At 40.4% G+C, this 26,194-nt stretch overlaps 1 protein-coding gene across 1 annotated transcript in view; it reads left to right on the top strand.

The window, feature by feature from the left end:
• Positions 1 to 26,194, top strand: part of DNER (delta/notch like EGF repeat containing) — a 326,762-nt gene that overhangs the window by 215,813 nt on the left and 84,755 nt on the right. Inside the window, exon 7 of the mRNA XM_057551824.1 lies at positions 10,946 to 11,059. Coding sequence (XP_057407807.1) covers positions 10,946 to 11,059 — 114 coding nt within the window. The remainder of the gene's footprint in view (positions 1 to 10,945; positions 11,060 to 26,194) is intronic.

The raw sequence follows: 26,194 nt of genomic DNA, 5'->3' as shown, positions 1-26,194 counted from the left end.
CTTGCCTCCTTTGTCATAGATTAGTTGACCATAGGTGCATGTGTTTATCTCTGGGCTTTCTCTCCTGTTCCATTGATCTATATATCTGTTTTTGTGCCAGTACCATATTATCTTGATTACTGTAGCTTTGTAGTATAGTCTGAAGTCAGGGAGTCTGATTCCTCCAACTCCTTTTTTTCCCTCAAGATGGCTTTGGCTATTTGGGGTCTTTTGTGTCTCCATACAAATTTTAGGATTTTTTGTTCTAGTTCTGTAAAAAATGCCATTGGTAATTTGATAGGGATTGCATTGAAACTGTAGATTGCTTTAGGTAGTATAGTCATTTTCACAATATTGATTCTTCCAATACAAGAACATGGTATATCACTCTATCTGTTTGTGTCATCTTTGATTTCTTTCATCAGTGTCTTATAGTTTTCTGAGTACAGGTCTTTTACCTCCTTAGGTAGGTTTATTCCTAGATATTTTATTCTTTTTGTTGCAGTGGTGAATGAGATTATTTCCTTATTTCTCTTTCTGATTTTTCATTGTTGGTGTATAGGAATGCAAGAGATTTCTGTGCATTAATTTTGTATCCTGCAACTTTAACCAAATTCATTGATTAGCTCTAGTAGTGTTCTGGTGGCATCTTTAGGATTCTCTATGTATAGTTTCATGTCATCTGCAAACAGTGACAGTTTTACTTCTTCTTTTCCAATTTGTATTCCTTTCTTTTTCTTCCCTGATTGCCGTGGCTAGGACTTCCAAAACTATATTGAAAATAGTGGCGAGAGTGGACATCCTTGTCTTTTTCCTGATCTTAGAGGAAATGCTTTCAGTTTTTCACCATTGAGAATGATGTTTGCTGTGGGTTTGTTGTATATGGCCTTTATTGTGTTGAGGTAGGTTCCCTCTATGCCCACTTTCTGGAGAGTTTTTAATCATAAATGGGTGTTGAATTTTGTCAAAAGCTTTTTCTGCATCTATTGAGATGATCATGTAGATTTTATTCTTCAGTTTGTTAATATGGTGTATCAGATTGATTGATTTGCATATATTGAAGAATCCTTGCGTCCCTGGGATAAATCCCACTTGATCATGGTGTATGATCCTTTTACTGTGTTGTAAGATTCTGTTTGCTAGTATTTTGTTGAGGATTTTTGCATCTATATTCGTCAGTGATACTGGTCTGCAATTTTCTTTTTTCATGATATCTTTGTCTGGTTTTGGTATCAGGGTGATGGTGGCCTTGTAGAATGTGTTTGGGAGTGTTCCTTCCTCTGCAATTTTTGGAAGAGTTTGAGAAGGATGGGTGTTAGCTCTTCTCTAAATGTTTGACAGAATTCACCTGTGAAGCCATCTGGTCCTGGACTTTTGTTTGTTGGAAGATTTTAAATCACAGTTTCAATGTCAGTACTTGTGATTGGTCTGTTCATATTTTCTATTTCTTCCTGGTTCAGTCTTGGAAGGTTATACCTTTCTAAGAATTTGTCCATTTCCTCCAGGTTGTCCATTTTATTGGCATAGAGCTGCCTGTGGTAGTCTCTCATGATGCTTTGTATTTCTGTGGTGTCCGTTGTAACTTGTCCTTTTTCATTTCTGATTTTATTGAGTCCTCTCCGTCTTTTTCTTGATGACTGGCTAAAGGTTTATCAATTTTGTTTATCTTCTCAAAGAACCAGCTTTTAGTTTTATTGATCTTTGCTATTGTTTTCTTTCTTTCTATTTCATTTATTTTTGCTCTGATCTTTATGATTTATTTCCTTCTACTAACTTTGGGTTTTGTTTGTTCTTCTTTCTCTAGTTCCTTTAGGTGTAAGGTTAGATTGTTTATTTGAGATTTTTCTTGTTTCTTGAGGTAGAATTGTATTGCTATAACCTTCCCTCTTAGAACTGCTTTTGTTGCATCCCATAGGTTTTGGATCATCATGTTTTCATTGTCATTTGTCTCTAGGCATTTTTTGATTTCCTCTTTGATTTCTCCAGTGATCTCTTGGTTATTTAGTAACGTATTGTTTACCCTCCATGTGCTTGTGTTTCTAAGGTTTTTTTCCCTGTAATTGATTTCTAATCTCAATAGTGTTGTGGTCGGAAAAGATGGTTGATATGATTTCAATTTTCTTAAATTTGCCGAGGCTTGATTTGTGTCCCAAGATAAGATCTATCCTGGAGAATGTTCCATGTGCACTTGAGAAGAAAGTGTAATCTGCTGTTTTTGGATGGAATGTCCTATAAATATCAATTAAATGTATCTGGTCTGTTGTGTCATTTAGAGCTTGTGTTTCTTCATTAATTTTCTGTCTGGATGATCTGTCCATTGGTGTAAGTGAGATGTTAAAGTCCCCCACTATTATTGTGTTACTGTTGATTTCCTCTTTTATAGCTGTTAGCATTTGCCTTATGTGTTGAGGTGCTCCTATGTTGGGTGCATATATATTCATAATTGTTATATCTTCTTCTTGGATTGATCCCTTGATCATTATGTAGTATCCTTCCTTGTCTCTTGTAACATTCTTTATTTTAAAGTCTATTTTTTCTGATGTGAGTATTGCTATTCCAGCTTTCTTTTGATTTCCATTTGCATGGAATATCTTTTTCCATCCCCTCACTTTCAGTCTGTATGTGTCCCTAGGTCTGAAGTGGGTCTCTTGTAGACAGCATATATATGGGTCTTGTTTTTGTATCCATTCAATGAGCCTGTGTCTTTTGGTTCGAGCATTTAATCCATTCACGTTTAAGGTAATTATTGATATGTATGTTCCTATGACCATTTTCTTAATTGTTTTGGGTTTGTTTTTGTAGGTCCGTTTCTTCTCTTGTGTTTCCCACTTAGAGAAGTTCCTTTAGCATTTGTTGCAGAGCTGGTTTGGTGGTGCTGCATTTTCTTAGCTTTGGCTTGTCTGTAAAGCTTTTGATTTCTCCATTGAATCTGAATGAGATCCTTGCTGGGTAGAGTAATCTTGGTTGTAAGTTCTTCCCTTTCATCACTTTAAATATATCATGCCACTCCCTTCTGGCTTGTAGAGTTTCTGCTGAGAAATCAGCTGTTAACCGTATGGGAGTTCCCTTGTATGTTATTTGTCGTTTTTCCCTTGTTGCTTTTAATAATTTTTCTTTGTCTTTAATTTTTGTCAGTTTGATTACTATGTGTCTCAGCATGTTTCTCCTTGGATTTATCCTGCCTGGGACTCTCTGTTGTTCCTGGACTTGGGTGGCTATTTCCTTTGCCATGTTAGGGAAGTTTTCGACTATAATCTCTTCAAATATATTCTCAGGTCCTTTCTCTCTCTCTTCTCCTTCTGGGACCCCTATAAGGCGAATGTTGTTGTGTTTAATATTGTCCCAGAGGTCTTTTAGTCTGTCTTCATTTCTTTTCATTCTTTTTTCTTTTTTCTGTTCCATAGCAGTGAATTCCACCATTCTGTCTTCCAGGTCACTTATCCGTTCTTCTGCCTCAGTTATTCTGCTATTGATTCCTTGTAGTGTAGTTTTCATTTCAGTTATTGTATTGTTCATCTCTGTTTGTTTGTTCTTTAATTCTTCTAGGTGTTTGTTCTTTAATTCTTCTAGGTCTTTGTTAAACATTTCTTGCATCTTCTCGATCTTTGCCTCCATTCTTTTTCCAAGGTCCTGGATCATTTTCACTATCATTATTCTGAATGCTTTTTCCAGAATGTTGCCTATCTCCACTTCATTTAGTTGTTTTTCTGGGGTTTTATCTTGTTCCTTCATCTGGTACATAGTCCTCTGCCTTTTCATTTTGTCTGTCTTTCTGTGAATGTGGTTTTCATTCCACAGGCTGCAGAATTGTAGTTCTTCTTGCTTCTGCTGCCTGCCCTCTGGTGGATGAGGCTATCTAAGAGGCTTGTGCAAGCTTCCTGATGGGAGGGACTGGTGGTGGGTAGAGCTGGGTGTTGTTATGGTGGGCAGAGCTCAGTAAAACTGTAATCCACTTGTCTGCTGATGTGTGGGGCTGAGTTGCCTCCCTGTTGGTTGTTTGGTCTGAGGCGACCCAGCACTGGAGCCTACAGGCTCTTTGGTTGGGCTAATGGTTGACTCTGGGAGGGCTCATACCAAGTAGTACTTCCCAGAACTTCTGATGCTAGTGTCCTTGTCCCCACAGTGAGCCACAGCCACCCCGCCCCCTGCCTGTGCAGGAGACCCTCCAACACTAGCACGTAGGTCTGGTTCAGTCTCCTATGGATTCACTGCTCCTACCCCCTGGTTCCTTATGCACACATTACTTTGTGTGTGCCCTCACAGTGGAGTCTCTGTTTCCCCCAGTCCTGTCGAAGTCCTACAATCAAATCCTGCTAGCCTTCGAAGTCTGATTCTCTAGGAATTCCTCCTCCCATTGCCAGACCCCCCAGGTTGGGAAGCCTGATGTCGGGCTCAGAACCTTCACTCCAATGAGTGGACTTTTGTGGTATAATTGCTCTCCAGTTTGTGAGTCACCCACCCACCGATTATGGGATTTGATTTTATTGTGATTGTGCCCCTCCTACCATCTCATTGCATCTTTTCTCTTTGGATGTGGGGCATCATTTTTGGTGAGTTCCAGTGTCTTCCTGTTGATGATTGTTTAGAAGTTAATTGTGATTCCGGTGCTCTCACAGCAGTGAGTGAGCACACGTCCTTCTACTTCGCCATCTTGAACCAAATCCTCTAACTGCTCTTGTCTTTATCTCCTGATTTTCCAGATGAAATTCTGCTGCATGTCCATCTCATCCCCCTCCCCTCCTAAAGTTAGTTGCTAACTTTCTTCTTAGTAATTTCTGTACTACACGACAGTTCAAAATTTGCACCATACATCTCTTTCTAGGGCAGGATCATAACTGCTTGTGTTGTACCCAGCATCCCTCTCATGTCCTTCTGTGGTCCTGAGACCACAGCATGAAAACAGTATTAAAGAGTGAAAAGGAGGGGGCTTCCCTGGTGGCGCAGTGGTTGAGAGTCCGCCTGCCAATGCAGGGGACACGGGTTCGAGCCCTGGTCTGGGAAGATCCCACATGCCGCGGAGCAGCTGGGCCCGTGAGCCACAATTACTGAGCCTGCGCGTCTGGAGCCTGTGCTCCGCAACAAGAGAGGCCGCGACGGTGAGAGGCCCGTGCACCGCGATGAAGAGTGGCCCCCGCTTGCCACAACTAGAGAAAGCCCTCTCACACAAACTAAGACCCCACACAGCCAAAAATAAATAAATAAATAAATAAATTAAAAAAAAAAAAAAAGAGTGAAAAGGAGCTGGGCATGTTTGGGAACAGAACAGGGCCCCAGGAGGCTGCAGCATTGTGGTCAATGGGGAGAGTGAAGATGAGGAGGCAGGGGCCAGGTCATGGTGTGCTTTTTAGCCATGGGGTAACGTGTTTGGGTTTTATTCCAAGCTTTTGTGGGAACCACTGGAGGGTTTTAAATATAAAAGTAATAGGATATAAATTATGTCTTAAAAAGATCTCTCTGGCTGCTCCCATGTAGAATTGATTTTAAGAAATCAAGTGTAGTCATCAAGAGATGGGTTGGGGGACCATTATTTGAGTCCTGGTGGGAGGCAGCGATGCCTGGAACGAGACAATATGAATGGTGTCATATGGTTGTGACGATAATTTGGAAGATGGTCCATGAGTGCTTATGGTTTGGTTATGAGGAGGCGCCATATTGCTGGTTGGAAGGACAGGAATGGCGCTGATATTGGCCTCTGTAGTTAGGTATAGACTTCTGTCATTTGGGAACCAGAATGAAGGAAGCTTGTCACTGCTGTGCATTTTTAGAGAAGTGTGAATGACAGTCACATCTTTTCTGCATCCTTCTGTATCTTTACACAGGCCTTTTTCTGTATTTTGTCAACCTTCACCTTGGGAACTTACAGTGTAGATCTTCAAGGCCTGAAATGCCTGAAATACATACATTCGTGTGTGTGCTGGAACAAATCCTCCGTGACACACACCAATGGTCACCACTTACTACCTCTCCCACCCACTTTGTTGAAGCCATCACAGTCTGGCTTGACCATCTTCTACCAGGTCCTCTGGGTGCCTGTCACTGCTTTGGTAGGATAAAGCGACGTTATTCACGATTGGCATAGTTACTTCATTCACCAGAAAGAGACTAGCTTTCTGCAGGGTGGAAGAAAGAACCCTTCCTTCCTTCTATTAAAGGCAAAGCTTTAATGGTCTTTGTTCATTTAAAGTCCTACCAATCCCTCATTTAATTTTGACTCTGTGGTTATGACATCAAATTAAAAAACAAAAGACACAGGAAGGGAGATCTATAAGGCTTAGGTATCCAGCTCAGAGTATCACATATAGCTCAATGTCAATGATTTGTCTGACAACTGCAGGTAAGTCTCTGCTCTCTGAGGGTCTAAGAAATGGCTCACTGGTGTTTAAGGGCCCTTTGAGTCAGATGCAGGGTGCTCATGGTTCCTTGCCGTCTATCTCTTCTCTCCAAGAGCTGGCTGCAGTTGGTCAGTGAGAGCAATGCAGTCAGTGGTGGTACTCCGGGCACTTCCAACTAGCCACTCGCTTGAGGCCAGTAGTAATACCTGGCCCCATGTGGACAAGCATCAGGTCCTGAACTACGGCTCAGCAGATCCATAGGCTGGTTGTTGCCCACAGCTGACCAACTGGCCACCTGCAGCTAAGGATGCTGGGTAATCCCCAACATCCCATAACCCCAGCCCCGCCTCTCTGCCTCTCTCTCATCCCTCCCACACTCCTCCACTGCTGTTTTTCATCTCCAGTTATACTGAACTCATAGACATGCCAATACGGGTATACTTTGCAGTCCAGCTAATTACAGAGGGCCTTTTTCTTTATAGTTCCATGTTTTCCATATTTTAAAAATCTTTAATATAATGCTTTTACAATCTTGAGAAAGAAAAATGGAGCTGGAGGAATCAGGCTCCCTGATTTCAGACTATATTACAAAGCTACAGTAATCAAGACAGTATGGTACTGGGACAAAAACAGAAATATAGATCAATGGAACAGGATAGAAAGCCCAGAGATAAACCCACACACCTATGGTCACCTTATCTTGGATAATGGAGGCAAGGATATACAATGGAGAAAAGACAGTCTCTTCAGTAAGTGGTGCTGGGAAAACTGGACAGCTACATGTAAAAGAATGAAATTAGAACACTCTCTAACACCATGCACAAGAATAAACTAAAATGGATTAAAGACCTAAAGGTAAGACCAGACACTATAAAACTCATAGAGGAAAACACAGGCAGAACACTCTATGACATAAATCACAGCAAGATCCTTTTTGACCCACCTCTTAGAGAAATGGAAATAAAAACAAAAATAAACAAATGGGACCTAACAAAACTTAAAAGCTTTTGCACAGCAAAGGAAACCATAAACAAGACGAAAAGGCAACCCTCAGAATGGGAGAAAATATTTGCAAATGAAGCAACTGACAAAGGATTAATCTCCAAAATATACAAGCAGATCATGCAGCTCAATATCAAAAAAACAAAAACAACCCAATCCAAAAATGGGCAGAAGACTTAAATAGACATTTCTCCAAAGAAGATACACAGATTGCCAGCAAACACATGAAAGGATGCTCAATATCACTAATCATTAGAGAAATGCAAATCATAACTATAGTGAGGTATCACCTCACACCAGTCAGAATGGCCATCACCAAAAAGTCTACAGACAATAAATGCTGGAGAGGGTGTGGAGAAAAGGGAACCCTCCTGCACTGGTGGTGGGAATGTAAATTGATACAGCCACTATGGAGAACAGCATGGAGGTTCCTTAAAAAACTAAAAATAGAACTAGCATATGACACAGCAATCCCACTACTGGGCATATACCCTGAGAAAACCATAATTAAAAAAGAGTCATGGACCACAGTGTTCATTGCAGCTCTATTTACAATAGCCAGGATATGGAAGCTACCTAAGTGTCCATCGACAGATGAATGGATAAAGAAGATGTGGTACATATATACAATGGAATATTACTCAGCCATGAAAAGAAATGAAATTGAGTTATTTGTAATGAGGTGGATGGGCCTAGAGTCTGTCATACGGAGTGAAGTAAGTCAGAAAGAGAAAAACAAATACCATATGCTAACACATATATATGGAATCTAAAAAAAAAATGGTTCTGATGAATCTAGGGATGGGACAGGAATAAAGATGCAGATGTAGAGAATGGACTTGAGGACACAGGAAGGGGGAAGGGTAAGCTGGGACGAAGTGAGAGAGTAGAATTGACATATATACACTACCAAATGTAAAATAGATAGTGGGAAGCAGCCACATAGCACAGGGAGATCAGCTTGGTGCTTTGTGACCACCTAGAGGGGTGGGATAGGGAGGGTGGGAGGGAAACGCAAGAGGGAGGGGATATGGGGATATATGTATATGTATAGCTGATTCATGTTGTTATACAGCAGAAACTAACACAACAACGTAAAGCAATTATACTCCATTAAAGGTGTTAAAAAAAAAAAGTCACATGAAAAAAACCCCAAATATATAATGCTTTTAAAGCTTGGGAACAGAAAGCAATGGTATAGTGACTGATCCTTGAGCAGGGTTCTTCACTGGAGGGGACTATTGGCATTTGATTGAGAAAACTGTGTTATTCTGGACCATTTTAGGCAGTGCAGGGCATCAGCATCTCCAGCATGGAATGCCGGTGTGACCCCCTAACCATTATGACAGTCCCTAACATCCCCACATCACAAACGTGGATTATACTCTTGGATTGAAATCTTACTAAACTTGAGTACGATATTGGAGCATTTAACAGCACTGAAGATTCACCTTGCTTATAGTTTTAATTTAATATTAGATCTGTTAGGGAATTCCCTGGCTGTCTAGTGGTTAGGACTTTGCACTTCCACTGCAGGGGGCCCGGATCCAATCCCTGGTCAGGGAATGAAGATCCTGCAATCAGCGTAGAGCGGCCAAAAAAAAAAACCCCAACAATTTAGATCTATTAGATAAGAACAAATTAAAGGCATGGGAAGATTTGTGTATTATCAGACAATGTGGTTCTTAAAAAGAAATTGTTGATATTAATAAATATAGAGTGTTTAACTAAATTTGTAAATGGGACCAGACATTCATTAAGGAGGCCATTAAAAGTGATCTTTTCAAAATAAATCTCTTTTAGTTAGGGATGCATAATGAAGTCTTTATAGGTGACAAGAAATTTTCTTTAAGGTACCCACAGGGATGATATGGAAGTATGAGGAGACTAGATCAAATTAAATGGACAAAATGTGAATAATTCTGAATTTAGACATTTTATTTGAAAATATATTAACATAAAATTGTTATATTAAGATATTCTGTTCTGAATTTTGGAGTAGATTTTTGTCCTGGTGTTTGGATTTTTAGTTTACATGATTATCTTACTCTTCTCATACCCATGAGTTAGCTACAATCCCCTAGACTGTTTTAAAGCCCGTAAGGAAGAGTAGGATTGCAAACAATGGCCTCCATGATCACAGTCTGTAACTTAGACTAGTTTGGCAGGTCATTGAAGCTCAGGCCAATCATCTCTCTCCTAACACTGATTTATTTTTGCAAATACAAGTGCTAATGACAGTCTTTCAAAACAAATAATTCAGAAAGACAAGTTTTTAATGTACTTTATGTACATCCTGGAAAGCACAAAATGTAAGAGTATGATTATAATTTTGTAGGAAATATCTGTGCATAAACATTTCTGATAGGAATTATCTCCAAAGTATTAATAATTCTGTCACTCAAATAACATAACTAAGTGTAACTTTTTTCTCTATTTTAAATCTTGTATTTTCCAAATTTTCTTTCATAATCATTTTCCACTTTAAACTAAAAAACATAATTGCATGTTATTTTTTAAACTTGCCTTTTGGAGGGGCTTTGTTTTCAAAGTTAACAAAGTATTTGGAATTTATTTAAGGCTTCTCAGCTGCATGGCTATTCCAATAGATAGAAGTCCTTATTTTCTCATCACACATATGTGGTTATGTTATTACCCAAAAAAATCACCACTGGAGGCTTGCTTCACGGAGAAAATTTACTGGGTTGGGTTTGTGCTTCAAATTAGAATTAAGATGCATATAGTCATGTGCTTAATATTATATGTGTCTCAACCTTTTTGTCTCTAAAATGAAGGGATAGGGCGTGAATTGAACACCGAAGGTCTTCTAGCTGTAAAATATAAAAAGTTAAAAAATTTTAATATCTACCTGGCAATTTTCCTAGTGGGTTTTTTTAATAGGTACTGGGATGACCTTGGGAAAGTGGCCGTCATCTCAGTGGTCAAGCAAGACATTATAGAGCCTGTTTTTCCTTAGGTCAGAAGGAAAGGACCGTGGTCTTCAGGCTCAGTTTCTGAAGGTTCTGACTAATATTTCAAAATAAAATTCGGAGCTAACGTTGAAAAAAGTCTCCCTTTGCATAAAGATTTTTTTTTTTTTTTTTTTTTTTTGGCTGGGTTGGATCTTCGTTGCTGCGCGGGCTTTCTCTAGTTGTGGCGAGCGGGGGCTACTCTTCGTTGTGGTGCGCGGGCTTCTCATTGCAGTGGCTTCTCTTGTTGCGGAGCACGGGCTCTAGGCACGTGGGCTTCCGTAGTTGTGGCTCGCGGGCTCTAGAGCGCAGGCTCAGTAGTTGTGGCACACAGGCTTAGTTGCTCCGCGGCATATGGGATCTTCCCGGACCAGGGCTCGAACCCGGGTTCCCTGCATTGGCAGGTGGATTCTTAATCACTGCGCCACCAGGGAAGTCCTGCAATAAAGATTTTTGCAAAGCAAATGACTTTTGAACTATGATTCTAAACGGCTCTGATTGTTTCTTGTTGTAAAACCAAATTAGATCAAGGATTGCCTGGGAGACTAGCTTAATGCTGCTGCCTTGGTTGGATGGGTACCAGTTGACTCCATCAATTTATGGGATGGTTCGTCAGAGTTTTGGGACAAAATATTTTATAAATGTCTGTCTTGTTTTGTTCAGGTTATACTGGAGAGCTTTGCCAATCCAAGATTGACTATTGTATCCTAGACCCATGCAGAAATGGAGCAACCTGCATTTCTGATCTCAGTGGATTCACCTGCCAGTGTCCAGAAGGTAAATATTATTACCCCAGGAATAACTTAACATTTTCCATGTTAAATCATACATTAATTTGATGACCTTGTACTTCAATTTTCTGAAAAATCTCTACTCAAGAGAACTTCCTATTTTGTTCCATTTATAAAACAAGATATAAGATAGTCCTTTCCTTTTAAGCTCTGTGCTAGAATAGCTTGGAAATTATGTCTGAATATTAGACATAATCTCAAAATTTCTGCAATTTTCACTTATACATTGAAAATGAATAACTATAATAAAATGGAATTTCTTTCTAATGGCAAATTTCACTTGTTAAGATTCCTATTTTTTAAACTACGCATTTGGTTTACGTTAAAAAAATTTCAACATAAAGTCCACCTGTTTTTGTCTTTAAATCAACTTTATAACATCTTGGAGACTTCTAGTCCCCTGGAAAGCCACATCTTTAGAGCTACTTTTAATAAAAAAATAGTTGTACTGTTTTCAGTTTCACCTTGAAGAAGCAGGCAGGTAATCCCAGCTATGGAACTGGTGTTCAAGGAATGATTTTGTACTTGGAGGAAGTTTTGTTCCCATTTCTGCTTGGAGGGATGTTATGGAAGGGATTGCTTTAAACCTTTAATGTTGTAAGAATAACATGATATTAAAGGTGTTTTTTTCCCCCCTAAAATAATCAGGAGCATGTGAGCTCCTGATCCACAGAAGTGACCTTGACAACTACATAGAGTAGGCTGACATCCTTTGAAGAGATTAAATGTAGCGTCTGCGTGTATAAGGAAGCAGCTCTGTACTCAGAATAACCTGAACTGCCCCTGGCTGAGAGGCTGGAGTGGGGCAGTGGTACGGATGGGTGTTGATAAAAGGCCACCGACCTCCTGGGTAACCCGAGAGCTCAGGTGCCTCATACCCTTTCATATTTTGAACACTGAACAGTGGCTAAGGAAGTGAATTCTGTGTCCTGGCTTCTGCTCCCCTGGGCAGGGGCAGGAACGAGTGGCTGTGGCTCTTTTGGTTATCCCCAAGCTGTGTGTGCTTGTGATGGATGTGGTTACCATGATGATGGAGCTATATGTGCTGGACCATCTCCACTCTTCACTTGAGTGTCTTAAGCAAATGGGAAAACTGGAAACGTTGGCAGGTGGATGACTGAGTCAGCGGCACCAATTGTCACCCAATGTACAGAGCGCTGGGCAGTTTCTTACAGCTTTGCCACGCCCTGGGTTAGTCGTTTGCCGTCTAACTCTGGTTGTAGGCTGTGCTTAGAGTCAAGGGTGGGCTTCAGGGTCAGCAGCTGATTGACTGCTGACAAACCATTAATCCCCCAACCCCATCCGATCCTCCTTTCCCTTTTCTAGTGAACATGTGTGCTGAGGACCCTGCTTTCCTCACAGGGACATTTTGGGATCGAATGGGATTTTGGGGAGAGGTCTTTGAAAACTCCAAAGTGCTTTATTATCATAGTTCTGATTGCTGCCAGGGAGTTCAGATGCCAGCCCAGAGGCTCTGAGAGGTAGTGACTTGCACAAAGTCACACTGGTAGTAAAGGATGACCCTTGAACCAGAGCCCAGGAATTTTGTGCTCACTCATGCTCCTTTTTCTAGTTGATAAAGATTTGCCAAGCATATCCTACATGCCAGGTACTGAGCTGGGTGCTGGGCCCTAGGGTTGGCAAAGCTGAAAGGGCCCCTCCCATGGTGCAGACACAGATAAGTCCATAGTTAACAAGCAGGAATCGGTGCCTTGAAGATGCACAAGGATCTGCTTAACTTTGGGGACCTGGGAGAGATGCCCACGTGTAGAGACCCTGAATGAGGAGAAGGAGGAGGCTGGCGAAGTTGAGGGCATCACCGAGGAGCAAAGGGAAAGGGGAAGAAAGTGGGTGACGACGGCTGAGTCCTCAGGGCGTCACAGGGCTTCGTGCGTGGTGTTGGGGCACGTCATATTCAACCCAGATGGGAGGGCAGAGGCTTAGGTTTGAAGCCCGTTTTGCCTCTTGCTCACCAGCTCTGTCCCTGGGCCAGCGATTTCATACTTCTCTGTGTCTCAGTTTTTTAATCTGTAAAATTGGGACCATGATAACGCCCACTTCCTAGGGCCCCTGACGGTGGAATGAGAAGACGCTTAGCACAGTGCCTGGGTAAGTGCTCAGTAAGTATTAGGCACCTTATCATGACTGTTTTCCTAATAATGATTACTGTTAAACCACTGAAAAATGTAAACAGGAATTTGAAATTTTTCTTGTGGAGCAGTGTGGAATGTGGGTTGGAGAGAGACAAGACGGGGAGTAAGCAGAAAAGTTTGGGGGACTGTTGTAGAAATCTGGGAAATCGATGTTGACTGCTAGGAAGGGAAGGTAGAATTTGAAAAGGAGAGAAGCTGATGGATTTGGGAGAACTTGGCAGGGCAAATGAAGGGGCCTGGAGATGGATGGGATATGGAGGGGGAGGGAGAGTGAGGGGGCAAGTCTGCGGCTTCTCTTACTTTGCGGTTGGTTGTGCCATTCATGGAGAAAAAGAAACATGGGGGAAAAGTGTTCTGTTTTGGACACATTGAGTGTGACATTCAAGTGGAGATGGCAGCTGGGCAGTTGCTGTGAGTCTGGAAGTGAGCGGGGATGTCTGGGCCAAGTCTATACACAGAGACCTTGGTCTATAGATAGTAATTTAAACCTGGCCGTCCATAGGGTTGTCTAGAGACCTTCTCCTTTATCCAATAGCCTATCAGTCCCTCCATGCTGTCTTGATAAAGCCTAGAGAAAATGTGATGATCTAGAATTGAAATGATGGAGATGAATTTCCCAGCAAGTCTTCATATGAAGACTTTCATCCGGAGGTTTATCTTCACTGAAGACTGACCAGGGAAAGTGGCTTCAGTTATAATGCGGAAGGATTCATTGCGGTGTTTTGAAGCCTCTCAGTAGCCAGCATTTTAAAAGCAGGCCCTCCCACTGACCTGTTCTTAGGGTGGTTTTTGTAGAAACTAGTATTTATAGAGCACCTTGCACTTTAAAAAAGCCTGCGTCTCCAGGAGTTTTCTCATATCAGCCACGCTGTGAAAACAAGTTTGAAAGCGTTTCAAGTCCACAGAGTGTTCTAAAGTTCAGAGCCAGCACTTGACCCTTGCCTGCCTCCTTTTCTTTCTTTTTCTTCCCCCCTTCCCCCCGCAGTGATTAACATTTTGGCATGTTTGCTTTGTATTTACATATATAGTTTGTTTTTTTGCAAAGTAATTTGAAAGTAAATTATAGGCATCATCACATTTCATCCCAAAATAAATCAGTTGAAGAACAGAATAAGTCAGAATAAGAACATTCTCCTTGATATCTACAATACCACACCAAAGAAAATAAGTAATTATTTCCTAATATTATTTGCTCTCTGCCCCATTTTCACTTGCTCCTTTGCATGTTTGTGTTGATTCTGTCTACCCTGTTTCCCTGTGATATTCTTTGAGGGTGGGAAATGTATTTTATTCATCTCTCTCTTACTAACTCTCATTATCCTATCATGGAGCTTTTAGTTCCATATTTTATGTTAGTAGGAGGTTAATAAATATTTGTATATTAATTTATTTTAAAAGTCAACACTTAGAAGTCACTCACACTATGCTTAGTAACTCATTAGAAGGTTACAATACTATGAAGCAAATTATATTATTATTTCCATTGAACAGATTGAGAAACTGAGGCATGAGAGGGTGAATAACTTGCCTGAGATCACATAGCTAGAAATTGAAACCCAGGTAACTTAGCACTAACATTCTTAACCCTTGGCCTATACCATCTCTGAATATATTCTTTAAAGTAAATTTTATTTTGTTTATTTTAAAAGATGGTCTTTGTAACCATAGTCATGAGTAAAATAAATTCAGTTTGTTGGGTTTTAAAACTTCTAAATGTCACTGCTTAAAAATCTTAAGTCTGGAAAAAGCTAGAAAAATTATTTTCTTCCTTTTTTTTTTTTTTTTTTTTGTGAGTGCAGTGAAATCCTTTTACAATGATCTCTCCCAGTCCAGAAAGCTATTAAAACTGTTTTTCCCTCTGGATAGTGCTTTCAACACTGCTCATTCACATCCTTGCTCTTTTCTGTCCTTTTCATCTTCATCCTATCTCCTTCAAGGATCCTTTTCCATCTGATCTGGGCTGAGTCCTTAGAGGTTAAATTTTTTCCTGGGAACCCATCTCTTTTTAACCTCTCTCCAAAAGTTCAAGGTCGGGGAGGCCTGAGAGACAGCTTGTACAGTAATTATCACATGAGTTCTCCTTCTGGAAGGTATTCGCTCTTCTATACTTAAATTTTTATCCTTCATCAACGAGCCCTGTCTTTTCTTTGAATTTCTACTTAATTTTAGCGAGGTCCATATTTGAAAAGTGCAGTTTCAGATTCTGGTTAGAGTGGGGTTGTTAAGAAACAAGAGTAAACTTGTCATGAGTGTTTTCTTATTTTTAACTTATTGAAAACAACAAAGGTAAATAATTGGGAGCTGGTTTTATTGCCTCTGTATATATTCTTTACATTGATATTGTCTTTATGTTTGGTTTAGAACTTTGAGGTCCTTAAATTTTGAACTAAATGCATTTTTACTCTGAGGAGGGCTAATTATAAATACTTACCATCACTGCTTATTGGTATTTAAATATGTATATTTAAATATATGAGTATTTTTGAATACACAAATAAGTAAAATCTGTGTATTGCTGTCTAGCCATCGTCTTTGCTTCAGCATCTCATTTAAAAATTTTTTCCTTTGAGAATTAGAAGTAGAACAAAGAATAAAAAGAAAACAGGGGTGATAAAAACATTCAGCAGTAAAGCACATTTGTTGGCCCTGCCTGTGTGACCATTTGCATCGTGCTGGCATGTCTCATAGAATCTAATGACCTTCCTGGCATCCACCTATTAGAGAAGGCGTATGGTAATCAGAGACAAAGTGAGCATAGGGGGCTTCATGACTATTTTGAGGAAATATCATTTGATCCAGTGTATCTTAAAAATATGAATGTAAAGACGTTTTCTGGTGTGACACCCTTGGCTAGGATTACAGATAAATAAAATTTGGATGAACTGCTGTTGCATTACAATTATGACGGCAAGTACTGCAACCGGGTAGAGGACTCCCATTTAGTCCTCTCACTCTTAGAATGCAACGTTGGATCCACTGTCAGACATGCAGATCTTTAAAAAAATATTTTTTTAATTTTAATGAAGTATAGTTGATTTACAATGTGTTGATTTCTGCTGTACAGTAAAGTGATTCAGTTATTCATATATATATACACACATATATGTATATATATGTATATATATATACACACATACATTATTTTTCATATTCTTTTCCCTTATGGTTTATAACAGGATATCGAATATAGTTCCTTATGCTACACAGTAGGACCTTGTTGTTTATCCATTCTATATATACTAGTTTGCATCTGCTAATCACAAACTCTCAATCCATCCCTTCCCCACCCCCCTCCCCCTTGGCAACCACAAGTCTGTTCTCTATGTCTGTGAGTCTGTTTCTGTTTTGCAGATAAGTTCATTTGTATCATATTTTAGATTCCACATGTAAGTGATATCATATGTTATTTGTCTTTCTCTTTCTGACTTACTTCACTTAGTATGATAATCTCTAGGTCCATCCATGTTACCGCAAATGGCATTATTTCATTCTTTTTTTATGGCTGAGCAGTATTCCATTGTATATATGTACCACATCTTGTTTACCCATTCATCTGTCAATGAACATTTAGGTTGTTTCCATGTCTTGGCTACTAAATAGTGCTGCAGTGAACATAGGGGTGCATGTATCTTTTCGAATTATAGCTTTGTCTGGATATATGCCCTGGAGTGGGATTGCTGAATCATATGGTAGCTCTATTTTTAATTTTTTGAGGAACCTCCATACTGTTTTCCATAGTGGCTGCACTAGTTTACATTCCCACCAACAGTGTAGGAGGGTTCCCTTTTCTCCGCACCCTTTCCAGAATTGTTATTTGTAGACTTTTTAATGATGGCCATTCTGACTGGTGTGAGATGGTACCTCATTGTAGTTTTGATTTGCATTTCTCTAATAATTAGAGATGTTGAACATCTTTTCATGTGCGTGTTGGCCATCTGTACAGACATGCAGATCTTGTAACTTGGAAACTCTGTTGCCAAGTGTGGACAACTGGTGTCCTTCTGTGGCCTGGAGCTCAGGAGACGTGAGTCTGGGCTTGATGACAAGTGGGAGAGTGGAGTGGTTATGAATGTGGGTTTTTCGGGTCACACTGCTTGGGTTTGAAGTCTGGACCCACTTCTTTTACACCTTTTTGCTTCCCTGAGGCTCATTTTCCTCATTTAGAGAAGGAGAACGATAGTAGCATACCCTTTATCAGTTGATATGAAGAATAGAAAAAACCCTAAAGACCCTTAGCACTGGGCTTGGCAAATAGTAAGTGTTGAACAGATGTTAGGTGTGATGATGATGATGATGGTGATGATGGTGATGATGGTGATGATGATGATGATGATGACGATGATGGTGGTGATGAATAGAGTCCTATCACCTTGGGTGGGTCATGTCTTTTTTATCTCTTCCAGCCATGCTTCCTTGTTGTAAAAGGGTTCACTATTACCTTTAAGTGTCCCTACTCCTAATCCCTTGCTAAATCAATAAATCCATCTTGTTGTTTGAAGCAATGTTTATAGAGAAGAGTTTCATAATCTCTAAGGAAAGCCTGAGTCTAAAACTTAATGTTGGCCTGAATGCCCTCTAGGTTAAATCCCATTGCAACATGCTCCAAGGGTTTATCCAAACTATTTTTGTTTATCTACATTTTATAGCCTTGAGTAATCTAGCCATATAAGTTCTTTTGTCCAACTCAAATGTCAGGGTAATACCTTTCATCTTAAAGGGATTTATAGGCAATAGCCACACATGCCATAAAAATTATCTCTGAGATAATGTGTGTTGTTCAGAAACTGGCATGTTACCCAATAAGGGTTTAGGAGTTATACAGTTCTGGTATTTGGTTGTTTTCCCCAGTATCCTGGTATGTAGGATTTGGTGAAAGTACTCTCTTAGGATCATATAAAACTGCATGTATTTATTTAAGAAATGTGCAACATGTCCTCATAAGAGCCCCAAATAAAATACTGTTCTTATTCTTTTAAAATTTGGCATTATCCCTAAATCACCACTTCATTTAGGAATCGTGACAGCTGAGATCCTTGGAGTTCCAAGTGGTATATAGTTTCATCTTTTGGAAACAAAGCAGGGTATTAAGACTTATTAAGTGTGAGTAAAATTTTATTTCTGTGTTTGGTGCATGCTGATTAATTTTTGATTTATGGCTAAGTTCATATTTCCTTTTTGTTCTTTTTCTTTTCTTTTTTCCACATAGCACAATTTCTCTGAGATTGTTTCAAAACACTGCAAGGAATTTTGTTTGTCTGCTTCTCCCATTAGCAGTGGGGACCAGCTGCACTCATTTGAGTGAGTGATGGGTCCTGTTCCTCACTTTTATCTATGCTTCCCCTCTGGGAACCGTTCTGATGCTTGGTTTAGTGCTGGCAGATGGCGGTTGGAAGTTACAGTGTGATGAGTGAATGAAGAAATAAATAATGATAGCTTGGTGCTTTTCTTTTTAAAAAGAGGTAGGCTATACCTAAACAGGTCACCACAAATTCTGATTTCTTAAGGTGTGTGTCTAAACATGCACATAAAGATTATTTAGCATTATTTCAGGTAAACGCCTTGAACTTCACCTCTTTCTCTCTTGTAGCTAATCACTGTAATCACACAGCAGCAGCAGTAATCATAACAGTTGTGATGATATTGGCCACTTGTTGAGTGCCTACTCTGTGTTAAGCATTGTGTTTGGCACTTGAAGTTATTATTCAACAAAACATAGCAGTTAACAGCTGGGGCTCGAGCAGACTTGCTGCTTGAGTTTGAATCTGTTTGATCACTTAGCACTTGGTGACCTTGGGCAAGTAAGCTGAAATTCCCTATACCTTATTTTCTGCATTTCTAGAGGGTGAGTGTTATTAATAGCTACCCAATGAGTTGTTATAAGAACTAAGTGAGTATACAGTGCACAGAAAGTGCCTAGCAGAGAGTGAGTGATTAATACGAATGCCACTATTTAATCCCCACAACTGTTGTACAAGGCAGATCCCGAGGCTCTAGGTCTTGGTGGACCCAAGGTACAAGCCCAGCTTTGTCTGGTTCTGGGGTCCGTGTTCTCTCTGCTGCACCAAGCTCCTTCTCTGTTCAAGTTCTACCTTGTGTGAGAGCTATTTGGGTGCATGTCTGCTTTTTCTCATGGGACTCTAGACTTCCCCAAGACTTCCTCAAGACTCTAGACTTCCTGTGAGCCATGTTGAATGCATGAATAAGTACATAGCTGGAAACAGTTACAGCAGTATCATTTTATGTGGGAGGAAACTGTAGCCAAGATGGATTAACCAGTGTTCACTGCTGTAACCAGGTGACCCTTACTGGTTAGGTTCATTGCAAACTTAGTAATAGCAGCGGTGAGGCGAGGGTTTGGATCTCATCCTTTAAGTGCCCCATTCGTGTATGGTTTAGGGGTCACCCAGAGACACGGGAAGAGTTCAGATAAAGACTTTGGGGGTCCCCTTCTCTGGTTCTCTTCTTCCCCAGGACCTCCTCACTCCTCACGGGGTGACTGTCCTGGGCTCCTTCCCGGGGTTCCTTTGGACAGAAAGAGCAGGTTTGATGCTAGTGTCTTGGTCTCCCTGGGCCATAGTCCCAGCTGAGAATGCCTGCAGGGTGAGCTCCCCAGACATGGAACTCAGCCCATGCTGGCTGCTGCTTCCGTATTTGGACTCCTCTTCAAAACTTGCCTGCTTTTGTTCACTTTCAGAGTCATGAGGTAGGTGTAGGGTTTTTTGGTCTGGAGTTCAGAGTTATTTGTGGGACAGTCTGTTTGTTCAAAGCTTACTTTTCCATATCAGAAGCAGAATGTCCATATAATTGTTCTTAAAAGCAACAAAGATGCTTTGCAATAGAAATACAAATATCCAAGAAATAAATGGAATTTTTATCTTTTCTTGCAGCAGATTTTATCTCCTTATACATTCCCCAACTCTACACCATAACAATCGGAGGAGGCTAGAGTGAAATTTTTGTCTTACTTGGACCAAAGTACCACACAATACAGTCCAGGGTCTGATTCTGAACTATTCAGATCTAGGCTCTGACTCCTACAGCATATTAAAGTGGGACTGACAGAGAGGCCGAGGCCTGAGAGAAATTGAACAAATAAAGCTGGGAAAGTAAAAGGATGCTTGTTTATGACTTTATCATATTCTATTTTTGATTCAGTAAACTTTTCTTCGACTCTGTTTTTCCAATCTAATTCTCATTTCATGTGACCTAATATTATATTGAGAAAAGGCAGCTGAAGATAGATACTTAGGCTTCTCCTTCTTAATATAACCCTTTTCTGCAGGTATTTTCCCACTGTTCTTCTTCTATTTTTTTATTCTTATTTTTGTTGGGGTGCAGTTGTTTTACAATGTTGTGTTAGTTTCTGCTGTACAGCAAAGTAGAGTTCCCTGTGCTAGACAGCAGGTTCTTATTAATTATCTATTTTATACATATTAGTGTATATATGTCAATCTCAATCTCCCAATTCTTCCCCCCGCCCCCCGCTTCCCCCCGTGGTGTCCATACGTTTGTTCTCTACATCTGTGTCTCTATTTCTGCCTTGCAAACTGGTTCATCTGTACCATTTTCCTAGATTCCACATATATGTGTTAATATACGATACTTGTTTTTCTCTTTCTGACTTACTGCACTCTGTATGACACTTTCTATGTCCATCCAGGTCTCTACAAATGACCCAGTTTCATTCCTTTTTATGACTGAGTAATATTCCATTGTGTGTGTGTGTGTATATATATATATATATATATATATATATATATATATATATATATACACACACACACACATACACACACACACACACCCACATCTTTATCCATTCATCTGTCAATGGACATTTAAGTTCAGCCACTATGGAGAACAGTATGGCGGTTCCTTAAAAAACTAAAAATAGAATTACCATACGACCCAGCAATCCCACTACTGGGCATATACCCAGAGAAAACCATAAGTCAAAGAGACACACGCACCCCAGAGTTCATCTCAGCACTAATTACAATAGCCAGGTCATGGACGCAACCTGAATGTTCTTTTAAATTGACCCAATTATATTTTATTGTAATTTCTATGAAGAATTTGCCATTTTAAGAGTCCCTTCCTCATTTTCACCTCCTGACTGTTCTACACTTAGCAATACTTCTGGTCACTATGATCCAGGGCCTTCCCATGGGACGATCTACTCACCACTGGTCATTGTCACGGCGTTCGACTATGACTCTCTTTTCTGTTACAGCCCAGGACTTTATATAACATTTTTACATAATTTTTCTCATTTTTTCTTGATTATCAAAGGAATCTATGCTCAGATAAGCTCAAAGGAAAAAACCCCCTACAATTCTATCCTTAAAAGAGATCATTTTAAATTTTAGGTGAACATCTTTGAAATCTTTTTAACGCACATTTTAGAAAACTGAAATTGGATCTCACTGTGCATTCTCTTTTGTAATGAGCTTCTAAAAGTGAACACTGTGTTTCAAATAATCTTGTATTGTTAATTATTTTTCTAAAAGGTGGTGATTAATGGCTGTGTTTTATTCCATCATACGCATGTGGCATTATGTACTTAAAAGAATTAATCATTCACATGCCATTTATTGATTACCTGTCTTGCGGCAGCCGATCACAAGGGATCCGGGAGTGAATAAGACAGGTAGGGCTTTAGCTCTTGGTGCTTATGGAATAGCGGGTATGAAGATACGACCAAGGCTCTGATGGAGCTGTGTTGGGGTGATTGGGTGGTTGAGAAGAGGGGTGCCTCACTGAGACTGGGGCCTGGGAGGAAAGTCAGGAAGTGTTCCAAGGATGCTGATGTTTCAACCAAGACCGAAGGAGAAGCAGCAGCAAGATGAATCAGTGAGGGCTGCGGGCAGAGGAAAGATCCTCCCGGGAAGAGAGAATCAACAGCATGAGGCAGGGGAGAGGGAGGGTGGCATATCTGAGGAACAAAAAGAAGTTCTGCAGAGCTGTGACACAGAATGTGATGGAAGGACGATAAAGGCTGGAGACATCATAGGAGCCAGCTCCGGTGGGCCTTTCAACACCATTGATAAAGTGTTTGGGCGTCACCTGAGAGTAACTTCAGGCATAGTCTTAGCCCGGGAAGGGCAAAACTTTAACATTTGGGAGGGATTACTGTGGCTGAAGTGAGAAGAAGGGACCAGAGGAGTTCGAGAATCTGAGAAACCTGTTAGGAATCTCTGGTAATTTAGGTGAACTGCATGGTGGAATGAATTAGAGTGTACCATGGAGACAGAGGGACATGGACAGATCGGCTGTAAGAGGAGGAGGAGCGGGGCCAGGCAGAGCAAGCCAGCTTTCAGAAGGTGCAGGCACCTTCCTTATGGGGGTGCTCTTGGGTAGCGAGCAGCTTTGAGAGGGGAGGCTAAGACATGAGCACAAGAAGCCCATGGAGGAGTCAGAGGGAATTGTGAAGTTGTCAAATGAACAATGAACCTGAGCATGGGGGAGAGAACTGGGCTGGAAAGATCAGTTCAGGGGGTTTCTACTTATAGGTCTTAATTTCAGCCACAGGCATGTGTGAGACCCCCCAGGAAAGAACATGGAGGGGAAGAGAAGAGGGGCCAGGACAGAATGAGGAACGTCAGCTTCTAAGAATCACTGAGGAAATAGAGTCTGCCAAAGGGACATTTATTCATGTTTTGATTTTTTGCTTTTTGCTATTTTTTATCTGCCGCAGAGAACATTTCATACACGTGTTTTTTATGCATTTGTTCATCTAGTTCTGTGGGACAAGCTTCTAGAACTAGAACTAGAACTACTTGTTTAAAGGACTTACAAAGTTGTATTTAACTTTTACAAACCCGGAAACCTTGTGTTCCAGGTGCAGAGATGAGACTCAGTTGAAGAAATACCAATCAATTAGAAAACACCCGAACAATGCTTATCTTTTATTTGCAGTCTTTGAGAATTCTAAAAGAATCCAATTATATCTAACTCCTAAATACGCTTGTGAAAGCTTTTCTTGTTCTACCCCATTTCCTCAGACCACAGCTGTTCCTCTGTGTCTGTCTTTCATTCCCCTTACTCTTATCATACATTTATGTTTTTTAATTATTATTATATGTTTATTAGGAGGATTGGCTAGGTTAGGTGATAGCCTTTTGTTTTCCATACAAGATAATTTTTAGAGCATCTCTGTATCCATTAAAAATCTTGATTTTAAAGTAACAAACAATCCAATTCAAATAGGCTAGTGGAAAAAAAAAGAGAGTGCATTGGCTCATGTAACAAATATGCAGGATGAACTCAAGCATGGCTTGATCCAGGGGCTCAATATCATCAAGCCTGAGTTTTTATCTCTCCAACAATCTTATCTCTCCTTTCCTGTGTTGGATCCATTGTCAGAATGGCTGGAGCAGAGTTTGTCTTCTCCCAATAAATCAAAAGCCATGAGGCTGACTTGGATTGTTTTGAATTGAGACATTTGCCCACCCCTGAACCAATGCGGCCATGGTATGGAATACTTTGGCTAGCCAGGCTTTAGACACAAGGTCACCCTTGGAGCTGGCATTTGGGGTCCATTTCATCCGAAGTATAAGGACTGAGGAAAGAGGCGTGTTGGTTTAAGAAAAGAGGAAAACTTGTGCACTTGTCAAAATAAATGATAATGGAATTTGGGGGGTTAAAAGTAGTAAATAAGTACTGTAGCAGTAGAGTGCTATCATACCACATGCAAAGATTAAATCTGTCTTGGTTGGGAGAAAAAGATAGTTATGAAACTTCGTAATAGTGTATGCATTTCCCTCCTCAGGACCAAATAGAAAGAAACACTGTGGCTACCAGCAGGGAAAAAAACTGTGTAAAGGAAAGGTGGATCCTCCTTAAAAAATCCTGAAGGCAGGCCACAGCTCAGGCCGATTAAGTTAGTAGCTCCAGAGGTGGGAACCAGGCACTGAATTTTTAAAAACTCTCCAGGTGGTTTCAGTGCAGCCAGGGTTGAGAGCCACTTGCTTGAAGAGCAAAGTTACAGAGTTCCCTCAGGGATTAATTACTCGGAGCAGCCCAAGAAAGTTTCTGTAAAGCCTTCTTTGCCAACAGAAGCCTTGACATCCACAAGAAAGTGGATAATGGCCCTATGCCTGGTATGGCCTCGACATTGGCAAACCTAGCAACAGGGCCTAGCACCCATTTGATCTTCTTTGTGTGGAGGTGGAAACTAGGCGTTTCTACACATCAGCCCATTTAAAATTCATGAAAATGAGTGTTATTTTTAAAAAAAGCAGATGAAGAAACTGAGGCTAAAAATTCCTTAAGTCCTTGGAGAGGGACAGACTTGTGTAGAATTTCACTTCTGTCAATTACCAGATGGCTTTGGTCAAGTTACTTAACCGTTCTGGGTCTCAGTTTCATACTATGTAAAACATAATGCCTGTCTCATGGACTTGCTGGGTAGTATATGGTAGGTATTCAGGACCTGTGTCTCCCTTGCACGTCCCATTTCTTAGTTCCTATCTTTTTTTTTTACTTTATTTTTCTCCAGACTTAGAACTTCCATGAGTTGAGACATCAAGATCCTTCTTATGTGTGGAAGGAAATCCTCTGACTCTCTTACAGGGAAATTTTCCTGTTTTTCATGTCAGAGAGAATGGTTACATCATTTGCCCAAGATTCCCAGCCTCTTGGGTTCTTCCAGGTTCCAGTTCTGTCTGGACTCCTTGGAAGCTTCCTGGCTTCTCTTTCTGATTCATTCTTGTCTCCTGCAGTCTATTCTCCACACAGTAGCCAAAGTGATCCTTCTCAAATGGAAAGCCCATGTTTTCACTCCCTGTCTCTCAAACCTTGGTGATCTGCCATCAAAAATGTGGTCCAGGGCCCACACGTCCCTGGTTGCCTCTCTAGCATCATTTCTTGCTACTCTTTGCTGGTGGCTTGTTGTTCTTAAAACACACCAGTTACTTGAGAATTGTCCTGCGAGGGGCACCATTCACCTCTGGACACAACTTGCTCCTTGGGCATTTGCACCTGCTGGAACCCTTCCTCCCGGCTTGAATATGGCTCATGCCCTCTGGTCATTTAGGTCTCCCTAACTACACTATTTAAGATGACCCCCATTATTCTCTGCCCCTTACCTGCTTCAGTAGCATGTAGCACTAACTAATGATATATATTTACTTATCTTTCTATTTGTTTTTCTCACCAGAATATAATGTCTTGAGAAGTGCCTGGTACATGGTTGGTCTCAATTAGTACAGGTTAGATAAATGAATGCCCAAAGGAAATCGCAGTACCTTCTGACTAAACCTCTACATTTCCATTGTTAATAGCCAATTATTTTTGCTCATATAATTCATCTACTTTAAATAATTTTCATCTCTTCCGCCTTCTCTCTATTTAGGCTGAACTGGGGAAAAGTTGATTTAACATTCCTCTGACTATTTCCTAGTTATTTTTCATTTCCCTGTCTTAGATCTAAATTTGTCTTTCTGTTCTCCTAAAGAGAAAGTCCTTCAAGTGGTTTTTACTCTCTCAAATGGCTTTTCTTAAAAATTAAAAGTCACATTTTATATGTAATCGCCTTGGGCCTTTTACGTCTGATGTTTTTGTAATTGCTTTTCCTAGATATTCCCCCCTTTCCTCTTTATCTTACATAACTGTCTGCTTTCTTAGAACCAGAACAAATGTGGTTCCAATTAAGTTTTCCATAAACATCAGCCAAAACCTCTTCTCTGATTCTAATATCATTCCTCATCCTTCTCTGCCCAGCCAAATCTTGGGCTTTTCTTTGAAGCCCAGCACAAAACCCAACTCTCCCATGAGGTTTTCCTGGCCTGCCCCACCCCGGTAATAAGCCATCTTTCTTTAGAATCACTGCCACTCTAGAGCCTGTGCTGCACACAGTGATCTCATGTTGACAGCCTGGGCCGGTCCCTCCAACCTCACACCACACTGGAATCGTTCAGTAAAATGTTTGCAGAAAGAAAAAAAAAGGCCTCAAGTTGTTCCTTCAT

The sequence above is a fragment of the Balaenoptera acutorostrata genome, chromosome 8 (genome assembly GCF_949987535.1).
Source record: "Balaenoptera acutorostrata chromosome 8, mBalAcu1.1, whole genome shotgun sequence".
NCBI classification, from domain to species: domain Eukaryota; kingdom Metazoa; phylum Chordata; class Mammalia; order Artiodactyla; family Balaenopteridae; genus Balaenoptera; species Balaenoptera acutorostrata.
Note: the sequence above shows the minus strand (reverse complement) of the source record. Positions and strands in the feature narration are given on the sequence as shown.